Raw genomic sequence first — 21,929 nt, forward strand, 5'->3', positions numbered from 1 at the left:
AGGAAGTACTGAGTTGTTTGTAGTAACCGTGAGATTCAATTTCAACCATACAAATTAATAATCAATGGTTGAAAATAAAAGAAAAATTAATTACTGAAATTCCAAAAATAACTCTTCAATATTTAATGTGAGTATGTAAATAAGGGCAAAAAGGTCAAAAAAAATTAATTTAAATGTGACTATTTTGAGCGTCCTAGAAATCCGTTAATCTTCTAAAATTACATTTCATCAAATCAAAACAAAAAAATACAAAAGATCCCGTTGGTTGTGCGAGAAGAGGTGGAAAACAATTTGCAAGTTTTGGTTAACACATGTTGTGTTACATTGTGGTTAAAAAGATTGTGGTTTCATGTGCTACCCAAAAGATTGTGGTTTCAACAAAGATGTGAAGTTGCTGCATAAACACAAGAAAATAATCCAGTCAATGAGCATTCAACTACACTTTGTGTAATATCTCAATCACATAGTAGCAAATCATACAAGACAACCTCCAAACTACTAAACACATGGTGAGAACTCTTTGGTAGCCTACAACCAAGAACTCACAAGTCATAAGGGCCTACAAATTCCAATAATTACTGATGCGGGACAAGGTATTACAATACCAATAGTGTATTAGATAACACAAGATGTTGTGTTATATTGTGATAAAAAAAAAGATTGTGGTATCATGTGCTACCCAAAAGATTGTAGTTTCATGTGGTAATTTAGGAATGTAAAATCAAAATTAATTAGAAGTTTGAAACGTATGGAATTAATAAATAAATATTTAATCTAAATTTAGTAATTTATTAACATGCCCTTTTACATTAATTTAAAAAGAATAGTTAATATATTAAAATGATTGGTTGAGATTGGATCTCACGGTTACCACAAACAAAACAGTTCTCATTTGATTAAGCCCCTACATATATAGGTGAGTTATTATACAACCCCTTACATTAGTACAACCAATACAACTCAATCTCAACCGTCCATTTAATTTGATGAATATGTAATTTCATAGAAGTTTTGATTGTTTCCTACTATAAAGTATTGATCATAATTAATGAACCGTATTTATCATCCATAAATATTTAAACATAATAAATGAACTCACATCATTTCCATAAATATTTCAATTTATTGGATTGCATTGGTTGTACAAATGCGATGGATTGTATTTGAAACAAACTCTCTCTCTCTCTCTCTCTCTCTCTATATATATATATATATATATATATATAGACTTGTGATCATGTGAGACCAAGGGTTTTTCGTGAGACCCGTAAGACCAATTCCCAACCCTTGGATTAGATCTACAATCTGAATATTCATAATCACAAAATTCCCATGAGACTTCTCATTAATCACAAAATTGTCACCGTGCAACTTTAGACCATAGATGATTAGCTTATAAAGTTGATCAATGAACATAAATTGGTCTTACGGGTCTCACGAAAACCCTTGGTCTCACTTGAACCCAACCCTATACACACACACACACACATATGGGTTGGATTATTTGTTAACCCAAATTATTGTGTTAACTTTGTTAACCAATCTTGGCCGTTGATCTTTGAAATTTGTGACTAAGATCATTCATGACATAAAATATAAATAATTGCACACATAGACAAAGTAACATAAGTGAACAATATTTACACGGGGTATTATGGGAAAATATTTTAGTTGTCCATTAATGACAATGAGATGTTTTGTAACCGTCTATTAATGACAATGAGATGTTTTGTAGCTGCCCATTAATAACAATGTAACTATCCAGGAATTAATCCCTTCATCGAATCAAAACCAACAGCAAGATCCCCGACACCAGATTCTTCTACAGTTTTTCTTTTTTGTTAATGGTTCATATGTGAACAAGTATTCAATATTTATGGGAATTGTTCATGTGTGAACAGATGTGTATATGAAAAAAATCGTAAATGACACAAGTGTGCATATATGTCAATCTGTGTTTGTATTTGACACAAGGGTTCATATATGTCAATTTGTGTTCGTAATTAACACAATGGTTCATATATGTCGAGTTGTGTTCATATGGTTGTACGAATGTTCATATATGCGAATTTGTGTTCATATGGTCACACATGTTCATCATCTTTCATATGTTCATTTGTGTCAATATGTGTTCATATTTATACCAACTGTATATATATATATATATATATATATATATTTCTATCTGTGTTCGTAATTGACACAAATGTTCATATATGTCGAGTTGTGTTCATATAGTTGTATGAATATTCATGTATATGAATTTGTGTTTATATGATCACACATGTTCATCATCTTTCGTATGTTCATGTAGGTCAATATGTGTTCATATTTATATCAACCTGTACATATAGGTCAATCTGTTTTCGTAATTGACACAAGTGTTAATATATGTCAATTTGTGTTCGTAATTGACACAATGGTTCATATATGTCGATCTGTGTTTATATGGTTGTACGAATGTTCTCATATGTGAATTTGTATTTATATGGTCACATATATTCATCATCTTTCGTATATGTCAATTTGAACGATACCGAAAACTTTACTATCGGGTCTCCTCCACCAATCACAAATTCATAAACATTAGAGATAGAAAATCAATATTAAAAAAATAACAAGATTAATAATAAGTTAACACAAATTATGAGATTTTATGATTTTGTAACTCTCAATTAATGATGTAGGAGTTACATAAAAAAGAAAATTACATATGTACCCTTGTTATTAAATTCTAAGATGGATAGGAACCTAATACTAAGATAGATTGTGATTGGTTGAAAATGGTTAACTTTAACAAAATTAACACAGTAGTTTGGGTTAACATTTGAACCAAAATTTCTCTCTTTCTCTCTCTCTTTCTATATATATATATATATATATATATATATATATATATAATAAGTTTAGTTATAAAGTGAAAAACCTAAGAACTATGTATAACATATAAATATAATCAATCACCGATAATGTGAATTTGATTAAAGTTTTAGAATGACATGTTTCAACATGTCTTTGGCATTTGTATGTATAATATAGACAAAATTATTATGTAAAAGATAAATTGTTTAGACGGGAAAATCCTCGATCTATAATACCCTAGGTTTAAAGTAACAAGCTAACTCAATAACTTATATTCCAACATAAAACCATGTGGGATGGGTTGTTATACGATTTCCCGATATGGATCCCATTCCACGATGCAGATGACATGTGACAGAGATCAGTGACAGATGCACTCTATTGCGGGTGGGGCAAAGGTCTAGTTGAAACCAAAATATTAAGAGAACTATAAAAAAATTATCCTCAAAGTTTCTTCTTATTTACCTCTATGATTGTTCACCTATGTTTATTAACTATTAAGCATTCCTTTTTAATTTGTTACAAAAATTCAATGATGGATTTTATCCATAAATTACAAAGATTAAAGGTTATGATTGGTTCGCAAAGTTAACATGATATATTGGGTTAACAAATGAACTCACCTCTCTCAAAGAGAGAGAGAGGGAGAGAAAGAGGTGAGTTCATTTGTTAACCCAATATATCATGTTAACTTTGTGGATATATAGATAGAATGGTTCCTATCTTTTTGGGGTTTGTGCACCTAATTGTCCCCATTTTTGAGAGCCTTCGACAACCAATAAGCTCAAACTAATTCATATAAAAGTAGTATAAATAAAATAATAGTATAATGTGTTATTCAGTTTAATTTAAATAGTTAAAAAAAATTATCGAAAACAAGAACCATTCAACTTCAAACCGAATAACACGAAACCGTTTTAGTTTGGATAGGTTATTTAGCTTTGGAATTTTTTACACTCTTAGATGTTCCCCCAATCACCTAAATTTCTTGATCCGCTAACGATGGGGATGAGAATTACATCGTTGGTCCATGTGGTTCGTTCAGAATATGGATATCTCTATTTCAAAAAAAGTATTGTTGGTACTATAAAGTAATGACTTACACATGATGTCTTTCTAGAAGGGGGTTGAATACAAAACAACAAATTTCCACTTTGGTTCTATATCTTGTATTAAAAAAAAAGAATTAAAGATTTGTTTTGGAAGCTAGAAAGGTAAAATATGTGATCCTAAACAATCTGACTCATGACAAATTTGCTAACAGTGAAAGAGTGAGAGAAAAATATATTCTTTCATATCTAAAGGGCTAAGACAGTTCTTCAGATGTTGAAGCCAATTTTACCTAAAAAACTATCACTTAGAATTCTATCAAAACGAGTGAGTAGCAATGTATGACAAGGGTGCCATTTTATAGTTACTATTGCATTAAATGTTACTATCCAACTTTAACGCATGTCTTCATCTGATTTGTTGATTCATGCATGTTTATACTCTTCATTTAAGCCTTTTTTGATTAATGTAGACACTTGTATCCTATCTCATCCCTTTGTATGCCAAGAGAACAATATACTAATAAAATAGTAGCAGAACTTACTTTGGTTGACATGTTAATCATGTCCATACTACGATCAGTGTTGGAAGAGTTGGTGAGCAACTTGTTGGACAAATATCCACTCCAAAATCCGCCAGTAACAGTATTTGTCAGACTACTATTTGACTTTATCTTGTATTGCTTTTCTTTCAGCTAGATAACAAACCAATCCGTTTTGACGATCTTGACCTCACTTCAACTAGTTTGCAATTTTCTTGAAGGCTTTTCGTTCTTGTATCAATACAAAGTTAAAAGACTTTTACAAGTAAAAATCATATCTTTTTCTATTCTGAAATATAAGTTATAGATCGAATTTCATCTATAGAGTATTTATGAAGTAAACCTATCGTATTCTAAAATAACTTAGAATAAAATATGGGCTCTTGAAACTCAAGATGGAATGACCAAAAGGATAGTTCAATCGGATTATCCAAATTGGATGGAGAATAATCAAATTAAAGCTTTGATATCACAGTATATCTAAGCTATGGATCCGATGTTTGACTAACATCCGAAGCTTTAATCCTAACAAGTTACTAAGGTTTGGATGTCGATCCTTTTGAGTTATATCCTATTAGTGTTGTTTATCTGATATTAATGGTATAAGGTAAGTGATAAGAATTTCTATCTAAAGGGCTGCTTACCCAAATGCTTAACCGGTAGGTGCTTATCTATAGGAAAACACTATGATTTATTTTGATGCTTAAGATTTTAATACATCAAAACGTATTGAATGCAACACAATTTATCGGGTAAGCGCTTACCCGGGTAAGTGTTGTAATCTTCACTTACTGGATAAGACTCTTCATCATTTTCATCCCTCTTATCCGGTAAGATTCTTGGCCCTAATTATGTTCATCCGATGAGAAAATTTATCCGGTAAACATTTACCAAGTAAGCGTTTAGTAAACGGTCCCTAAGTGTTTAATCGAATGCTAGTTGTATTGTTTACAAATATGATGGTTTGAATTTTCTTTCTTTCTTACCTATCCTTAACGGAATTAAATTTTAAAATCCATTAAATTAGGGTATGTCGGTTAATTTATCTTTTTGTGTATTTTATAAATTAAAAAAATAAAAATATATTTATTATTAGTAATATAACATGTAATAAGTATACAANATAATAATAATAATAATAATAATAATAATAATGATAATAATAATAATAATAATAATTCCTAATAATTAAAGTTAATATATAATTTAAAAACATGTAATAAATTTAATGATTGGAGCGCAGGTAACATGCGTTTTTAGTTGTGAAAATCTTGTTATTATTCCATCAATGATTCTGTGTTTTCTCTTTTAACCAACTTCCATCTTATTAATTCTCTTTTATCTTTTTGGAAAAACAACCTTCCATTCTAGGAACGGTAACGGGCCGGTATCGGGTCTGGTATTGGTATCTCCGTCCCAGAAACCGATAGCTAAAACTGTTCTCGTAACCGTCTCGATCCCCGTCAGGGATCTTATCGGGGATCCCCATCGGGTCCCCGCGGTTTCTCCAATCCCCGTTGGGGAACCCATTAAAGGTAAAAATTCTTTTTTTCACCGTTGGTTATAACCGAACCCGAAACCGATCTGAAAAAATTATAATATGCTAATTTTCACAATTAAAAGTAAATTACAATTTTTTTAAAGATGTAAGTTTGAATGTCTCAAACATAATCGAACCAATTACAGACAATGTATTAGATTACAATATAAAATTAAACAGAAATTCAAACATCATACAACTAAAATCACGATTTTAGACAAACAAATTAGATTTTTTTCGTAAGCTTTATTTGGGTTGTTGAAGTAAATGGATAAAAGTCTTTTAAATTTTAATGTTACTATTTTCTTTTAATGATATTATATATATATATATATATATATATACACATACATACATACATATCGGGCGGGGCCGGGCCAGTGATCACCTTCCCCATTAAAATCCCCGAATTTTTCTCCGATCCTCGTCACGTCCCCGATAAGATGTCCTCGAACCCGGCCTGAAAGTTTCGGTTTTCAGTTTTCACCATCGGTTTCCAGTTTTTTTTTTTTTGCCATCCCAATTCCATTCCATTAATTTCATCATCATATAAATTTTCAAAAGGATGTTTACAAGATTATAACAGTAGACTCGAGTTCAAACGATGTGTGACCAAATCACATATGGTTTTACACTAAATTCACATAGCATGACCCAGCTTGTGGGCCCAATCACCCATGCACCTGTATGTGAATTGGTCCTTTCTATGTTATCTTATTTTAACCATATTTAGCAAATTCACGGCTTTAATTCTTCATATATTTACCATTAGGAGACATTTGGTTCACATAATGAAATTTGGTGGAATTAGAATTCATTAAAGAAACTTGACTTTGAAGGAATTGGAATGAAATTTGACTACATTTGGTTGATACGAATTGGAACGGAATCTCTCAAAAGAATTGGAATCTCCATCTTTGTTTGAACCACCCCCACCCTTCCCACCCATACAGACTAGTCGACCACCATGCCACTATTGTCATCGTCACAGCTACCACCTTGCCCCCGCCCACACCTTCTCCCCCCGCTCTGCCACCCCCGACTAGGGGTGTAAACGATACAAGACAACTCACGAGCTACTCGAGATCGACTTGCTCAGAGCTCAGTTAACACTCGACTCGAACAGACTCGGCTCGAACTCGAGCTCGACTCGACATATTAACGAGTCGAGTCAAGCTACCCAATACTCGACTTGAAAAACTTGTGAGTTACTCAATTATTTTATATATATAATTAGTTTTAAAATATAATCAGTTTTAATTAATTGTTTTTAAATTAAAATCACAATTAAAAAAGATAGAAAAACTATAAAAATGGTTGGTGAAATTATCCCACATTGAAATAAAGATGGTAAAGGGAGAGAGAAAAGACGTTATAAAAAGGTAGGGAGGTGAATGAAATTTCTAACTTTGTTTTTTTTATGATGAAGTTTGAAGTTGATTCATTTAGTTTTATAAAAAAAACCTAGAGAAGACCTTTAAGTTTTAAAATTTATAAGAGAAATAACCTATAATTTTATAAATTTCAATGGATGAACTTGGTTCAAACTTGATTCGAGTTCGAGTTCAAGCTTGATTCGAGTTATAGTTCGAACTTGAGTTCGTGCTTGATTCGAGTTCAAGAAATAGTTATTGAGTTTGAGTCGAGCTTTGATTTTTACTACTCATGAGTTTTTGAGTCGAGTTCGAGCTTGGAAATTGCGTTTCGAGTCGAGTATAGTGATACTTGAGCTCGACTCGCATCATTTACACCCCTACCCCCGACTACACCGTACCAACCACACTATTGTCGTCGTCACAACTAACACCATACTACCCTACATTAACACCTATAGAAGTGAATCGAATTCAAAGGAAGAAGAGGGAACTTAACCCTTGCTTCAATTGTCCTGAGTAGATCCGACGACCACCACCACCGTCCGGAGCAGATCCAACCACGACCGTCCAAATCGATTGTAGTGTCACATGGGGAAAAACAGAAGGGAGGAGGTTGCTTTGTCTGTCACATGGTTGAAGAGGAACATATTGGGGGTCTGGTTTCTATAATTTGAAAATTTAGTTTAGTTTTTTTAAATAAACTCATTATAGAAATACCACATTTACAAGGTTATTGAGCTAATTAAAACCTCATTTAAGGTTAATAAGGTAATTAACTCCTTAAATAGCCATATAGCAAGGCCTTTGTGGGGTTTGTAGGGGCAGGCCTCCAAAGGAAGGTTTCTAAATATCCAATCCAATCCAATCCAAGTGACAACTATAAAACCCAGCTTTCCAACAACCTCCAATTTGGCCCAACACATAAACCATCATCTTTGCCTTCTTCACCACCTCCCTCTATATTCTAACTCTTCACTCAAAGATTTGCAGCTACTTCTACACAACACTCTCCATATATACCCACACCCACACCCACACCCACACCCACACAGCATTTGCATTCTATGACATGGAGAAACACACAGTTACCAAAATGACTATTATCTCCCTCTTCTACCTCTATCTTCTCGCTTCCTCCAGTAGGTTTCTCTATTTCACCACTTTCTCTTTTCGTAATTATGTTTCATATTAACTTTTAACATATATCTTTTACTTTCTTCGTATAGGGGCGACAGCGACAATAATTGGCGTAAACTATGGGCGGTTAGGGGACAACCTTCCCTCTCCATCTCGATCCATCCAACTCCTCCAAACCATGAACGCCGCTCATGTCAAACTCTACGATGCCGACCATGAAATACTCCAACTCCTGTCAACCACTAAACTCGAGGTCACCATTATGGTCGCTAACCATGAAATCTCCGCCATTGCTTCAAGTCAAAGACTTGCGGACCAATGGGTCTATGAACATATCCTTAACCATTATCCCGATACCATGATCCGTTTCGTACTCGTCGGAAACGAAATCCTCAGTTATACAACCACCGATCAAGATAAGCAGATAATGAAAGATCTCGTACCTGCCATGGCGCGAATCTGGACCTCGTTAACAACCGAAGGCATTAACGACATCAAAATCGGTACTCCGTTTGCTATGGACGTCGTCGAATCAACGTTTCCGCCCTCAACTGGAAGATTTAAGCCGGAGATTGTTCACGAAATTGTACCGTTGCTGGACTTCTTGAGTGGGACGGATTCACTTTTCTTCATAGACGTTTACCCATATTTTTCATGGTCGGCTAACCCAATGAGCATAACCCTTGATTACGCTCTATTGAACGGAAATCAGACCTATACAGACCTTGGAAGTGGGCTAACCTACACGAATCTACTGGACCAGATGCTTGACTCGGTGTTCTTTGCTATGGCTAGATTGGGATACAACAATGTGATGATCGGTATAGCGGAAACGGGTTGGCCACATGAAGGTGAGTGGAACGAGTATGGTACAAACAGAGAAAATGCAGCTGTGTATAACCGCAATATCGTAAGAAAGATGACAGCAGTTCCACCTGTAGGAACTCCGGCTCGACCAGGGGTCACCATTCCGACTTTCATTTTTTCATTGTATGATGAGAATCAAAAGTTCGGTCCAGAATCTGAGCGACATTGGGGGTTACTACATCCTGATGGGAGGCCGGTTTATGAGGTGGACCTGAGTGGGCAAGCTTATTAGACCTGATTGTTAACTCGAACGATGTTTATCTTGTCCCATTTTGGCTCTAACTACGGTCTATTACATGCTCGATCGGCTGCATGTATCCATTGATTTCAGGGTCTTTGTAACACTCATCTAGCAATGAACAAAGGGAGGACGAGAATTAACATTAAAACCTACAAATTCCAATCTGTACTCGATCTCTTGTATCCTGATTTGAATCTTGGATCATCAACCCTACCACTTTGTAATCCAAAACTGATACTGGTTGTTTACCACCACAAATTGGTAAGTGCTAACCAAGTAAGTGAGGCTCTTGATCCTTACAGGGATAGCATCTTGGCTAGCGACATTATGGGTGAACACTATATTATACTTGCCGGATCAGGACCACTTACCCGCTAAGAAGCGATTAGTGTTTGGTAAACAGACCCTTAGGGTTTCTTTAGCATTTACCCTTAGTGTCGACTTCGAGGAAAGGCAATAAAAATGGGACCCATCATGGGACAGACAATACATTGCAGGCGTATGATTATTACGCTTCAACCGGGTTTTTTCTATTCCACCTCTTAGAAAGAAAAGAACTTAAATCAAAATACTTTGAAGAAATAAAGAAGCCATTGCGATTGCTGGAAAGACTGGGCTACTAGAAGTATTTTACTATTATTGTATGTTAAATGAGACCAAAAAGTAGCCAATCTAGCTCTTAATACAGGATCATTCAAGTCAGGTTTTTTTGTTATTGGGATAGGTTAATTCTTATAGATCCATCCCCCGAACTCCAGTCTACTCCATAAGATACGCATAACTTTTAAGAAAGTAGGAAGAATTTGTACAGTGTATGAACTCTTCTAAGTTAGGTGAAGTGCCATCTTTTAGTGTGGCTTCCACTTGGAACCTTTAATATAATGGTGCTTTCAAAGTGGGAAAGACAGAGAGCCAAAACAAAGAAGATGGAATCCAAGTTTAGCATCAAGATTCTTCTCTTCCATTGGTGCCTCTTCTTCCTCACCATTTCCTCCCTCCACCTCGGAGACGCAGTTTATGGGGCGGCAGAAAACAACGCAAGACCGCCCTCCAATGGTTCGTTATTGGAGGAATTATGGGAATCAGAGATCACCAGAAGGTATCTGGAAGAAAAGAGGTACATCTCTGTGGGGGCTTTGAAGAGAGACCAGCCGGCGTGTGGTGGTGGTGGTAGAGGTGAGGCTTATACAAAATCCGGTAGCTGTACCCCTCCTCCATCTAATCCTTACAATAGAGGTTGCTCAAAGTACTACCGATGTAGGAGTTAGCAAAAGTTAGCTTGCCTATATGCTTCTTGTTTATGTCAGTTGGAAGCCTGTTTCTTTCATTACTCAGTGAAGTTAAGTTTTTTTCATTTTTCTTTTTGGTAACTGTGGGTATCTGGTTACACGCACCATGATTAATCTCATGGGACCCGAAGATAACAACCAAGAAAATCCCCAGACTCAGTGACCCTAAGGAGAATCGAATTGGCGATCAATAGGGATTAGGGAGGGGTTAGTAAAGTTACCGACATGCTTTTTGGCTCTGCATACCAAAATCAGTAAATTGGAAGTATTGATTTGCTTGGTCGTAATTTTGAAACGTACTTCCAACTAGCTAGCGACATATGCTACTAATCAACAGATAAATAAAACTAACTTTGACAGCTGGCTCAACTACCAAATAAAGGCAAGACCTTGGGGGTAGAGGTGATCATTTGCGGACACAGGCCAAGCCTAACTTATTTTTTGTCCAATGGGCCTAATTAAGCAAACTCAAGCCTATTTTGCGGGCTTGATAACTTGCCATACCTGCCCTACAAACAAGTCGGGCTTGCCCATGGGGTAACGGGCCTAAAAAACTTCCATATTTGAAAAACTTATATAAAATCACAAGTTATGTAAAATTATTCAAAATACACTTTTTTTTCCAATTTGAAATAAGACGTAAAAACATAACAATGTATAGCTTAAGAACAAAAATAGTTTCATGAAATATAGATTATATACATTTCCCTCCAAAGCCCGGATTCTTCAACAACCAAAAATTTCACCACCTAATATTTCAAGATCGAGATCCGACACGTACTATACGCACAGCCACATATAGGATTCATTTGGCCGGCGGTTGGTACTCCGTAGAGGTATCCAGCCCAAAAGCATCCAAGTGGCTTCTAAATTTCTTTTCTAAATGAAAAGCAGTAATAAAATATTAATTAATCATAACTTTTAATTAATTATAAAAATATAAACGGTCCGGTGGGTCTGTCCAAGAAAAGTTCAAGCCCAGAAACGCCCATTAAGTTTAACTATCCAGGCCAGACCGCCTATTTTTTCGAGCATGGTTGTCCAATCCCGCTTTTTTAACAGGCCAGGTGGATCACACTGCCGGTGAACAACTCCTACTTGGGGCTCCTCCCCATAGGTCGCCAGTTCTAGTCTCCTCAGGCCCATGGAATTAATCAAGGTGCGCACAAGTTGGCCTGGACAACCACGGTTACCAAAAAAACAAAAACAAAAACTATCACCATTCACCAGTAGAAGGCGAACATTAGTCCCACACAAAGAGCGCATTTCGATCTTTTGGGTGTTATATCAGTCATTTCTGCTCAAAAAATGGGCTTCAAACTATCAAGAAGCCACCTTCACCATAAGAGACTATGATAGAGTTGAAACAAACCAAAATTAATTCATCTATTTAGTAAGAAAAGCAGTCAGGGAGAAAATACAGTGAACACTCGCTCAACTTCATACATCTGGAGATAAAATGACCATATTCTAACACAGAGATATTATTAGTATTACTTGAATTGGAGCTTCCATACCTCACGAACGTTAGAGGATCCACCACCAACCTCAGCAATTAGGCTAGCCACCATAACACCTGCGAGAAAACAACACGTAATCAGTAGCCAGTATGCACATCTATACAATAATTTGCAAACAACCACGGTTGCTGCTAAGATTTTATTGTTCTATAAATTTTTGTAGTACATCACAGAGAAGGAAGATTAACTCATATTACAAAAAGAGCCCAGATAGGATGTGGATAAGACAGAATCACCCTAACTGTCATTGTAACCATTCTCTAATAATCTCACAAAGTTCGTGTACAATCCACATCAGGCACCACATCCAACAATAACTTCTGGGCATTTGATAGAATATAAATTTAGACTTTCAAGTTGAAGGTGTTAATTTTCAGATTCAGAATTTGGTACATCTTGTCTTTCTCCTTTTCTTATAGCAATTAATAATTATTAACATTTTGTCACAAACTTAGCAATCTTTTTTGTAACAAAGTTCAATGCAAAAAATGAAAAGACTGCATGCCAATCTTTAAGTTGGGATTTAGACATTTAGTCCTTCTGACCTCAAAAGCAAACCCTATCTTTTAATCGAACAAAGGAAGAAGGAGCTCACCGTCTTTCTCAACCAATGATACGAATCGTCGTGATCCCCCTCCAACACCAAAATAGTACTTTTTTGCTGCCATGTAAACAACTCCATGAGGATGACTCATACACTGCAAGCAAACAAATCAACATTATGGTCAAGGAATTTTATGAAATGAAATAATAATATGAAATCACTGAGGCACCTTCTTTATAAGTTCATAAAGAGCAGGAAGAGCAGAAATTGAGTAAACTGTCTCAGCCATGAGAATGATATCATAACCAACAGATACAGTCGATCCTGGGCTACAGTTTGAGTCTAGATCATCTGTTTGTAGGTTGGGTAAGATTTGATGTACTTCACTCCAATCACCAGCAAAGAAACGGACTTCTGCATCGGTATCCCATGATTTAGCGTCTGCAGCTAAGGACTGAGACTTTACAGGAATATTAGCAACAACATTGGGAATCGTGAGACATTGCAGGACCTCAGAATTGAAATCTTGGAAATGTACTGCAGATGCACCCTGAAGTGTAAAAAATCAATTCATCTCCCACGTTAAAGCATCTTTTTGTAAAGACCAAGTAAACACCTGAATGGTTTACCTGCAGGCAAGAAAATATTCCGGGAAGCCCGTGTCCACAACCAATCTGGATATAACTGGATGTGGTTAGCAAGCATCAAAATATTCATGGAATGGACATACTGATACTAAATAAGCAAGAAATCGACAAGTAAATATTCTTCAAGAGGAAGATTTGGAGAAACTGTATTATAAAAAATATACTTCTGCATAGCAATCCGGATACATAAAATATGTATCAGTACGCTTCCAAAGACTACCTGATATGATTTGGAAATTGTAAAGATTCCAATATAAAAGCATACAACCATTTCAACAATAGGATCCCACCTCTAATACTTTCTTTCCAATCAATGATAAATTTCCAGATTCCACCTCTGACTGAAGAGACTTAACCAAATCTAACGAACCTTCCCATAGCTTTAGTCCCCCTAATCCACAAAACAACAGACCCATAAGCACAATATACACAAAAATTTTAATGTGCTTAATCAATATTCAAGGAACTTCGCGAAAATTAAGGAAACAGCATCCTCAAACCTTCATATTTTCCTGGTACTAAATCCGAATTCGACAATGCAAAAACTTCGTGAGTACTCACTCGCCCCTAGAAGATATAGGCACTTAAAACAAATCAACCCCCATGTAATGTTATTAAAAGCAAGAGCAGTGCTGAATTTCCCGAATCTTTAGCATCAAAAGCATCAAACAAATGGCACAGCCCAAGCATCCCAATGAAATTAGTTAAGTTTGTGAAGCCAGAAGACTACTTTCCTCGAACTAAAACGAAAACAACAACTTTTTACCATGCCTTGCTTAAGGAATTCGGTAGTGAAAAAAATAAAGAGTTTTGAAGCATTGAATGTTGAATTTTGAGAGGGGAAGAACCTATATTTTCTACTCGATTCAAACCAAAGCATCAAATTTTCCCTTTACCCAGTACTTTTCAGATGCAAATTTGTATGGAATTTTCAACAAATGAATTTCCAGCACTTTCTGTTGTAGGAACTTGTCAAACTCTTGTGTTTAGAATTTTAATCAATTATGAAGTTAGCATCTGAACACATTTGACGTAAAATGTCAAAAGCGAAAAAAAAAGGAGAATACATACCTTTAGCAGAGTAAGTCCATCCAAATTAACAGGCTCCAAAGTCGGTTTTACAGAAGATGAAACCTGTTAAGTGCAAACAGAAGTAGATATAACCTTTGCTTGGAAAATGGATGTTGAATAGATGGAAATAGAATCAATACCTGAGAAAGAAGAACTTCGAGGCAAGGAGGTGGAAGTGGAATAGGAGGCTTTTCCGGCGAATCATCAAGAAACGAAAACCCTAATTGTGCCTTGTTATCATTTGCGGAAGGAAATAGTTGGAACGAATCAACTCCTGATTGATTTGCCGCCATTACCACCGCGACTTCAGCTTTTCCAATATGCGCTTTCTGAAGTTTTTAGCCTCCTGTTGATCAGGACAGTAGGCACTGCTAGTACTTGTCGGCACTTTCGAGTTTTAAGCCTGGTTTGGGGGGTTCTTTGTGAATTATTAATAGAACAGGGTATGGTTTGGAAAAATGAAACTTTAAGGATACGTTTTGGAACTAATCGAAACTAATTGAGCATCCCTTGTATGAGTTACACGTGTATTTTTAATTAAATTATTATGTTTACATTCAGCTCGGAAAATTTAATATTATCACTTATCTTACATTTTAATTCATTAAAATGACATCGTATGTAAAAATCTACTTGGTAAGTATTAACTGGTAAAAGTCGTTATTTTTCACTTATCATGTAAGATTTTTATTCCTTGCTTTCGCTCTTATCGATCACGATTCTTACGTATTCATCTGGTAAGGCAATGTGACTAGATAAGTATTTATCCGGACGAAAGTTTAATAAACGAACTTTAGGAGGCATTTGGTTCGCGGAATTCGAAAGATTTTGATGGAATTGAAATGACAAATTCCTTTTAGCAAATTTCAATTCATTTGTTTGGTTCATTTCTTGAAATGGATGAAATCCTTCAAATTCTATTGAATTCTACAAATTAATGAATTCATCATTCTTTGGCATAATGGAAGAAATTGATTTTCATCACCACCCACTACGACCATGCTACTATTGTTCCTCATGCAGTCTACCTCACTACTAACCACCATGCCACTATTGTTGTCATCACACCCACCAACCTCCCCGGTCACTCACTACACATCCCTACTACGACCATGCTACTATCGTTACTGTCACGCCCCTAACCTAACCCTCACCACCACGCCATTATTATTGTTGTCACAAGTGCCACTCACCCCACCCCACCATACCCCACCCCACCAATAACCACCATGTCACTTATGTTGTCGTCATACCCACCCACTCCCAACCACCGGACCACCATCCCACCATTATCGTCGTCACAGCTGCCACCCATCCCCACCACTCCCGCCCCACTGCGCACCTGCCCCTAACCTAACCCCCACACCCTTATTGTCGCCTTCACAACCGCCACTCACTTGCACCTCACCCTACCCCAACCCACCACTAAACACCATGTACTGTTGTTGTCGTCATACCCACCCACTCCCGGACCCTAGACACCAAACCACTATCCTACCACTATCATTGTCACATCTAACCTTCCACCTACCCCTACCCACCCCACTCCCAGACCCTAATATAATGTTTCTTATCAAGGATCGAGAGAAAAATGTATATGAAAAATAAAGTTGTTGATTTCAATAAAAGATTTTCACAAGTAAAAATGTAAAGTTCGTTAAATATTTGTTGTACTTTGTTCAAAAAACAATTTTGATATAGAGTAATTATAACGTGTTTGTACGAATATGAATCATGTTCTATATGTTTTGTTAGATGTATGCTTAATAATTTAATATGAACGATTCAATAATTAGATCAAGAATTTCTATAAGATTTAATATCAAATGAAAAATGGTTATATGGTAAAATGTTGATTGTTTTTTAAAAAAAATATTTCTTTTTAAAAACTATAAACATCCAATCATGGATGAGAACGTGGTTTCTTTTTCATCATGACCACTTTCCTGAACCGTGGACTTTTTTCCCTCTCATATTTCTTCTCTCTCCTCCTACCTATAAATATGAGACTTCTTCTCCACTTTTCTCTTTACGCTTTCAAAATTCTTAGACAAAACTCTACAAAAATCTCTCCAAAGCAAGAATCCTCTAAAACTTCAAAGTTCTTTCGACCTTTTCTTTCTCTCAAACAACTAAGGTCTATATCTTCTTCTTCTTCTTATTTCTGTTATAAGAAACATTTAATCTGTTTTAAAAATCTTGTTCTCTTAATACATTAAACATTAAAGGTTATTTAATCATCTCTTTCTTGATTATAATCTTGTTTCTTTAAACACTTTCTACTTGAAAACCCTAATCTTTTTTTAAGGATTTTTCAAAAGAAGTTTTTACTTGTTTCAAAAACTTTCTCCATATTCTTATCCCAAAACTCTTGGTTTATTCTAACAACCTGTTTGTTCTACTTCTTATTGTTACAAACAGATGGCAGCCAAGAACGTCAACTTCTCCGTCGATGAGATCTCCATCAAGGCCAACAACCACATTGCCTTGTTGGAGATACCCTCATCCAAGGCTGACTACCAAGAGGCGGCTGACTTTCTCAAACAGTCGTCATTGGGTTACGCTCTCAAGCATGAGCCCATCATAGTGAAAGAACTTCTTCAACAGTTTTGGTTCACTGCTGAAGTTGTTGAAGTCGAAGTCAGGCCCGGACGCCAAGCGGAGCAGATCAACTTCACTTTCAACCGCATGGAAGTGAACTTTGGCGTCACCACTCTCAGGTCGGCTCTCCGCCTTCCCAAGGGCCCCTACGATAGCGAACCAACCACCGCCGAGATCATCGAGTTTCTCGACGCCATTGGCTATCAGTGGCCAATAAAGAAGGACTCCAAAGCCCCTCTGAATTCGTTGACAAAGATTGAGAAGAACAGGATGTCAGCTGTTTGGCAATACCTGTTTTCTCATTTCATCCAGTGCATGAGTGGAAAAACTGGAGGAGAGGACCAGGCATCTAGGATCGCCTTAACCATAGGCGTATCTGCAATTCAACGTCGCAATATAATTATGATGTAGTCATTTTCGATGACCTGGTGCTCAAGCTGAACAAACGTCAGCGAGAAAAGGTAGTGCCTTACACCAGGTTCATTTCAATGGTGTTTGCAAAGATCTTTAAAGATCTCTACGCCAAGGAAGGGAACCTCCAGGTTTTCAAGCTTGGATCCATGATTCTGGATCATAAGCTGAGGGACAGTGATGTGGCACTAACTTCTATTGTGTCTATCACTACCTCTTTTCCTCAGGTGGCCACGACAAGGGTAAACCCCCCTCCCCCGGCGTCCAGCCAAGCCACCAAAACCCCTTCAAAAAGACCCTCTCAACCAACTCTTGGTTCTCCTCAGAGAGCCAAGAAGTCCAAAAAGGGGACAGCCACGTCTCTGGCTAGAGCCTCTCAAAAGGCTTTAGTTATTAAAACAAGCCTTATCCTCGAGGCGTCTTCAGCTAACCCTCCTAGCTCTTCAGTAATTTCTCCCATCACTGTCGTATCAGTGGTCCTTACCCCAACTGCCTCAGTGATCCAAATCACTGAAGGTGTGAATATCAGCGCTGCCACCGCTGAACACTCATGTCTCTTCTCGACCATTTTCTCTTTTCCTCCTTCTTTGGTCTTTTCATATGTCGATGATGTATCAGCGACCGTCCTTCCTGATACTGAGACGCGCACCACTGGACCTGAGGTTGCTCCTCTCGATGCTCCTCAGCATACAGATGTCCATCCTCTCGATGACATCTTTGCTCACGCCAGTGATAATCCTTTTGATGTCATTGATGGCCCCTCAGGTATTCCATCTTCCTACCCGTTCTTTTCTACTAACCTTGAGCCTTTAGCTCACACTTCTTCTCTTACAGATCATTCTTCTATGCATCAGTCTGATGCTCGGGGAGAGGAAGAGGACGGGGGCGAGAAAGATGATGGAGGAGATGAAGATGTCGATGATGACTATGATATGGCATCTGATATCAAACTTCTCCTACAAGCTGTTGATACTGTCCTCTGCAGGATCAATGAAGTCCACCAGGAGATGTCCCGCCAGGGTGATCTTGATGTGAACTTCCTTGCCATCCAGGCGGACGTTGAAAAAGTTCGGAGTCATCTCTAGACTCTCCAAGAAGCTGTTCAAGCCAACACCGACGCCATTGTTGTTCTTCACAGCAGGGCTGACGATGCTCAGGCTATCGTCGATCAGCAGACTAGTCTTCTTCAACAGATCTTGGATGCTGTCCGTCAACTAACTCCAGTGATCGCGCCCAACTTCATGAGACGCATGAGGCAACGACAACTCTAGCCAATGCTCTTTCAAGGCTAGAGGAGATAATGGTTCTCCAGCGTCAGCGCTTGGACGAACTTTCTGGCCAGTTCTCTCAAGTTTTAGCCAGAGAGGGGGAGATGAGGTCCAATGCTGGTGAATCATCCGATGCTGCTTCTGCTCCTTCTCAGGTTGTTGGTCCAGTATCTTCAGTTGCAGCTGAAGCTGAGGCTCCTAGAGCTGAAGCGGTTGCTGCTCCTGTAATCCCGACCACCGAAGCTGCTCCAGCTAAGGATGTCGATGCCATCCCTAGGGATGATGCCCCTTCCATTACTGCTGCTGGTGATGATGATGATGTTGATGAAAATGATGATGAACCTACCATTCCAGACCCTGAAAGTGATCTAGATGGCGACGATGACGATGATGATGAAGATGACTGTACCATCAAGTACCAGAAGCCATCAACCGTCACCAAGGAAGTTGCTCTCAGGGATTCTGCATCCCAGGGGGAGCAAAGACAAATTGAATCTACTCCATCAGGGAACCAGGATCCCAAGTCGAAAGGCAAGACGATCGCTGAAGAAGGAAACTTGAAGGTATTGTTCAATATCCCTCAACAACTTTTATTTGAAGATTCTACCTCTCAGGTTGTGATTACTTCAAAATATCAACTTCATATTCCATCAACAACCTGCGGTCGACTGGAGTGGGTACATGATCACCCCGTCTCCTATGTTCCTACCGACCAGCAGATGTCTCAGATAAAGGAGTCACTCGACTAGACTAGAGTAAAAATTCCTCTTCGTACCTCTAGTGGTGGTGAGTTCGACTTCCTTTCTGAAGCTGAAAGACTCGAAGCATTGAAGGCTGAGGAAGAGCTAGAGCTTCAGAAGAAGCAGACTGAAGACAGCTTGAAGCTGGCCAAGTCACTAGCTGCGAAGGTCCTCCCCAAGAAAAAGTCCAAGAAAATGGTGAACGCTGTCCAAGCCCAAGCTAAACTTCTTTCTATTGCAGAAGTTGAGCATGAGAAGAACCTGAAGCTGGTGGAAAAGGACAAGCGATGGAGCGAAGCAAAGTTGAAAAAGAGAGTCAGTCCCCGCCCGATTATCAGCGTCAGCATCAGCGGACGTTCTAAAGACGGTGGAACACTGGTCTCAATGCTCATCACTAGGGACAATCTTGATGTCGTTACCGAGTACCCTTCCTACCTAGGCCGTTATGGATACAGCGAATGGATGGAGATCGTACAAACCATTCAACAATCCAAGTCGAGACACAAGACACTTATCGAGGACACCATCAGCGAGCTCATCAAAAGGATGTCCAGGTATGTCAAGGTCCCTGACATGTCATCTCTGAAGAAAGGTGGGAAGAAGAAACTCAAGCTCTTTGATCCTAATGATGGACCATTCCTAAGGAACGAACATGAAATAAGGTTCTCCTTAGATGAAGTCCTGAAGGGTCACCAGAGTACATACATTTCTATGGTGAATCTTGACTTGCCAGATAAGGGTCCCTTTTCACCCAACTCTGTGCATTTTAAACCTGAGTTAAGAGTTATATTCCTTGACTATGAATGTGAAGTCAGATTTCAGAGAATGTCAGAGTTGCATCTATGTCCAATGGGTTATTTGGTTTACCTCTTGCTCTGGATAGATGATAGCATGCCTGGAAAAGTCGTAGATATGAATATACGAAGGGAATTCTTACGTCGAAGAAACCTTGGTGAAGATGTACCTGGTTACATAGATCTAAGTGTTCTAGAATAGTTTCTCTTTGTAACAACAATCCACTTTTCCTTGTAACTTCTTGTACTATGTCTACTTTCAGTGATTATACTTATAGTCTGTAAGCACTAAACATGTACTGTAATACTTGTATTTCATGTACTTCACTGAAAAAAATCCCTGGAAAAAAGTAATAGAGGCACAAGTCTATGAGTTCCAGTCTTACTTTTCACATTCATTGATAATCTATAAGTCAGTGAATAAGCTTTCAGTTTCAGTTTTCGTACTTATAATTTTCTTAGATATAACTTAAGGAAAATTCTCAAACTGAGACTGACACACTAAAAAAGATCCCAAAATTGTAAAAAAAGACATGTACTTTATATGTAACTTTTTCTTACTATTATTTGATAAGACAACTTTCTTTATGTTGCCTTGTTATCATCAAATAGGGGGAGATTGTTGATCCTCTCTCTCAGTAATTTGATGATAATCCTTTTTCACTTATACGTTGTATTTATGTTTCTGTCTTTTCAGTTCCAGCGATCATCACTGAGCCTATTCAGTGATCGCTGAAGAACTTGTATTGTAAATCAATTAGAGACAGCGATACTTCAAGAAGACAACACTCACACCAAAGAACCTCCAACAAAAGTCGAAGAATGAAACTGAAGATTAGAGACTGGCAAGTACGTGATCTGAAGCGGTACTCAGTGATTACAAGCCYATCTACATATGTGTGAAGACTGCTCAAGCTTTAGCGAATGATGAAGAGACCTTCATGTCATTCCAGCATTCAGCGATCAAAGGAAACTTGCTTAGCACGATTGTTGTTGTATTGTCCTTATGCACACAAAGGACAAATCCATACCCTTCTAAACATTGGTACGATATGGAGTCGACTAGTCGACTCTATTGTCCACCAACTTTAGGTAAGAATGTCTGCCCATGAATAGTGCTTTTTGTACTATTCACTGTAGCAAAGGACAAGCCTTCCTCTTAAGGCTTGACACACACTCTAACCCTACCATATTGCATTAAATGTTCATTTAATGCACTGGGTATAAATAGAAGTGTTTCTTCTCCATGTAGAGTGCGCGCAACTCACTGTCTAAACCTAATTCTTACTTCAAGCATTTTCTAGCTAAAGTAAAGGATCTTCTCTTTACAACAATTCTTTTCTTGTTTGCTAAGAACTCTTGTGTAACCAAAGATTGTTTAGATAGGTTTTTATTACCTTATCTTTCCGCAAAAAATCTTATAAAATCTG

General features: G+C 37.5%; 3 protein-coding genes across 3 annotated transcripts; 2 read left to right on the top strand and 1 right to left on the bottom strand.

Annotated features, from left to right (window-relative positions):
* Positions 1 to 7,957: 7,957 nt before the first annotated feature.
* On the top strand, positions 7,958 to 9,605 carry LOC112525012 (probable glucan endo-1,3-beta-glucosidase A6). Its single transcript, XM_025134983.1, has 3 exons — positions 7,958 to 8,028; positions 8,360 to 8,508; positions 8,596 to 9,605. The coding sequence occupies exons 1-3, from the start codon at positions 7,958 to 7,960 to the stop codon at positions 9,603 to 9,605; spliced, it is 1,230 nt and encodes a 409-aa protein (XP_024990751.1).
* An 880-nt stretch (positions 9,606 to 10,485) lies between these two features.
* Positions 10,486 to 10,975, top strand: LOC112518422 (protein RALF-like 32). The gene has a single exon (XM_025126109.1). The coding sequence runs from the start codon at positions 10,496 to 10,498 to the stop codon at positions 10,880 to 10,882; it is 387 nt and encodes a 128-aa protein (XP_024981877.1). The 5' UTR covers positions 10,486 to 10,495; the 3' UTR covers positions 10,883 to 10,975.
* Positions 10,976 to 12,261: 1,286 nt separating this feature from the next.
* Positions 12,262 to 15,055, bottom strand: LOC112518411 (histidine protein methyltransferase 1 homolog). The gene is made up of 8 exons (XM_025126099.1): positions 14,826 to 15,055; positions 14,686 to 14,748; positions 14,115 to 14,181; positions 13,905 to 14,005; positions 13,597 to 13,641; positions 13,197 to 13,517; positions 13,019 to 13,121; positions 12,262 to 12,479 (listed from the first exon to the last, which is right to left on the bottom strand). The coding sequence occupies exons 1-8, from the start codon at positions 14,976 to 14,978 to the stop codon at positions 12,397 to 12,399; spliced, it is 936 nt and encodes a 311-aa protein (XP_024981867.1). The 5' UTR covers positions 14,979 to 15,055; the 3' UTR covers positions 12,262 to 12,396.
* Between the last annotated feature and the right edge of the window lie 6,874 nt (positions 15,056 to 21,929).

This window comes from Cynara cardunculus, assembly GCF_001531365.2.
Source record: "Cynara cardunculus var. scolymus isolate 2C chromosome LG 1, CcrdV1, whole genome shotgun sequence".
Lineage (NCBI taxonomy): Eukaryota > Viridiplantae > Streptophyta > Magnoliopsida > Asterales > Asteraceae > Cynara > Cynara cardunculus.

Excerpts from the sequence above, each read along its gene's own strand:
- LOC112525012 (XM_025134983.1), top strand. The coding sequence starts at position 7,958 with ATGGGGAAAAACAGAAGGGAGGAGGTTGCTTTGTCTGTCACATGGTTG. Across the intron at positions 8,029-8,359 it reads AGGAACATATTGGGGGTCTG|CTACTTCTACACAACACTCT; the intron begins GTTTCTATAATT and ends AAAGATTTGCAG. Across the intron at positions 8,509-8,595 it reads CTATCTTCTCGCTTCCTCCA|GGGCGACAGCGACAATAATT; the intron begins GTAGGTTTCTCT and ends TTCTTCGTATAG.
- LOC112518422 (XM_025126109.1), top strand. The coding sequence starts at position 10,496 with ATGGTGCTTTCAAAGTGGGAAAGACAGAGAGCCAAAACAAAGAAGATG.
- LOC112518411 (XM_025126099.1), bottom strand. The coding sequence starts at position 14,978 with ATGGCGGCAAATCAATCAGGAGTTGATTCGTTCCAACTATTTCCTTCC. Across the intron at positions 14,749-14,825 it reads TCGAAGTTCTTCTTTCTCAG|GTTTCATCTTCTGTAAAACC; the intron begins GTATTGATTCTA and ends TGCACTTAACAG. Across the intron at positions 14,182-14,685 it reads ATGGACTTACTCTGCTAAAG|GGGCGAGTGAGTACTCACGA; the intron begins GTATGTATTCTC and ends TATATCTTCTAG.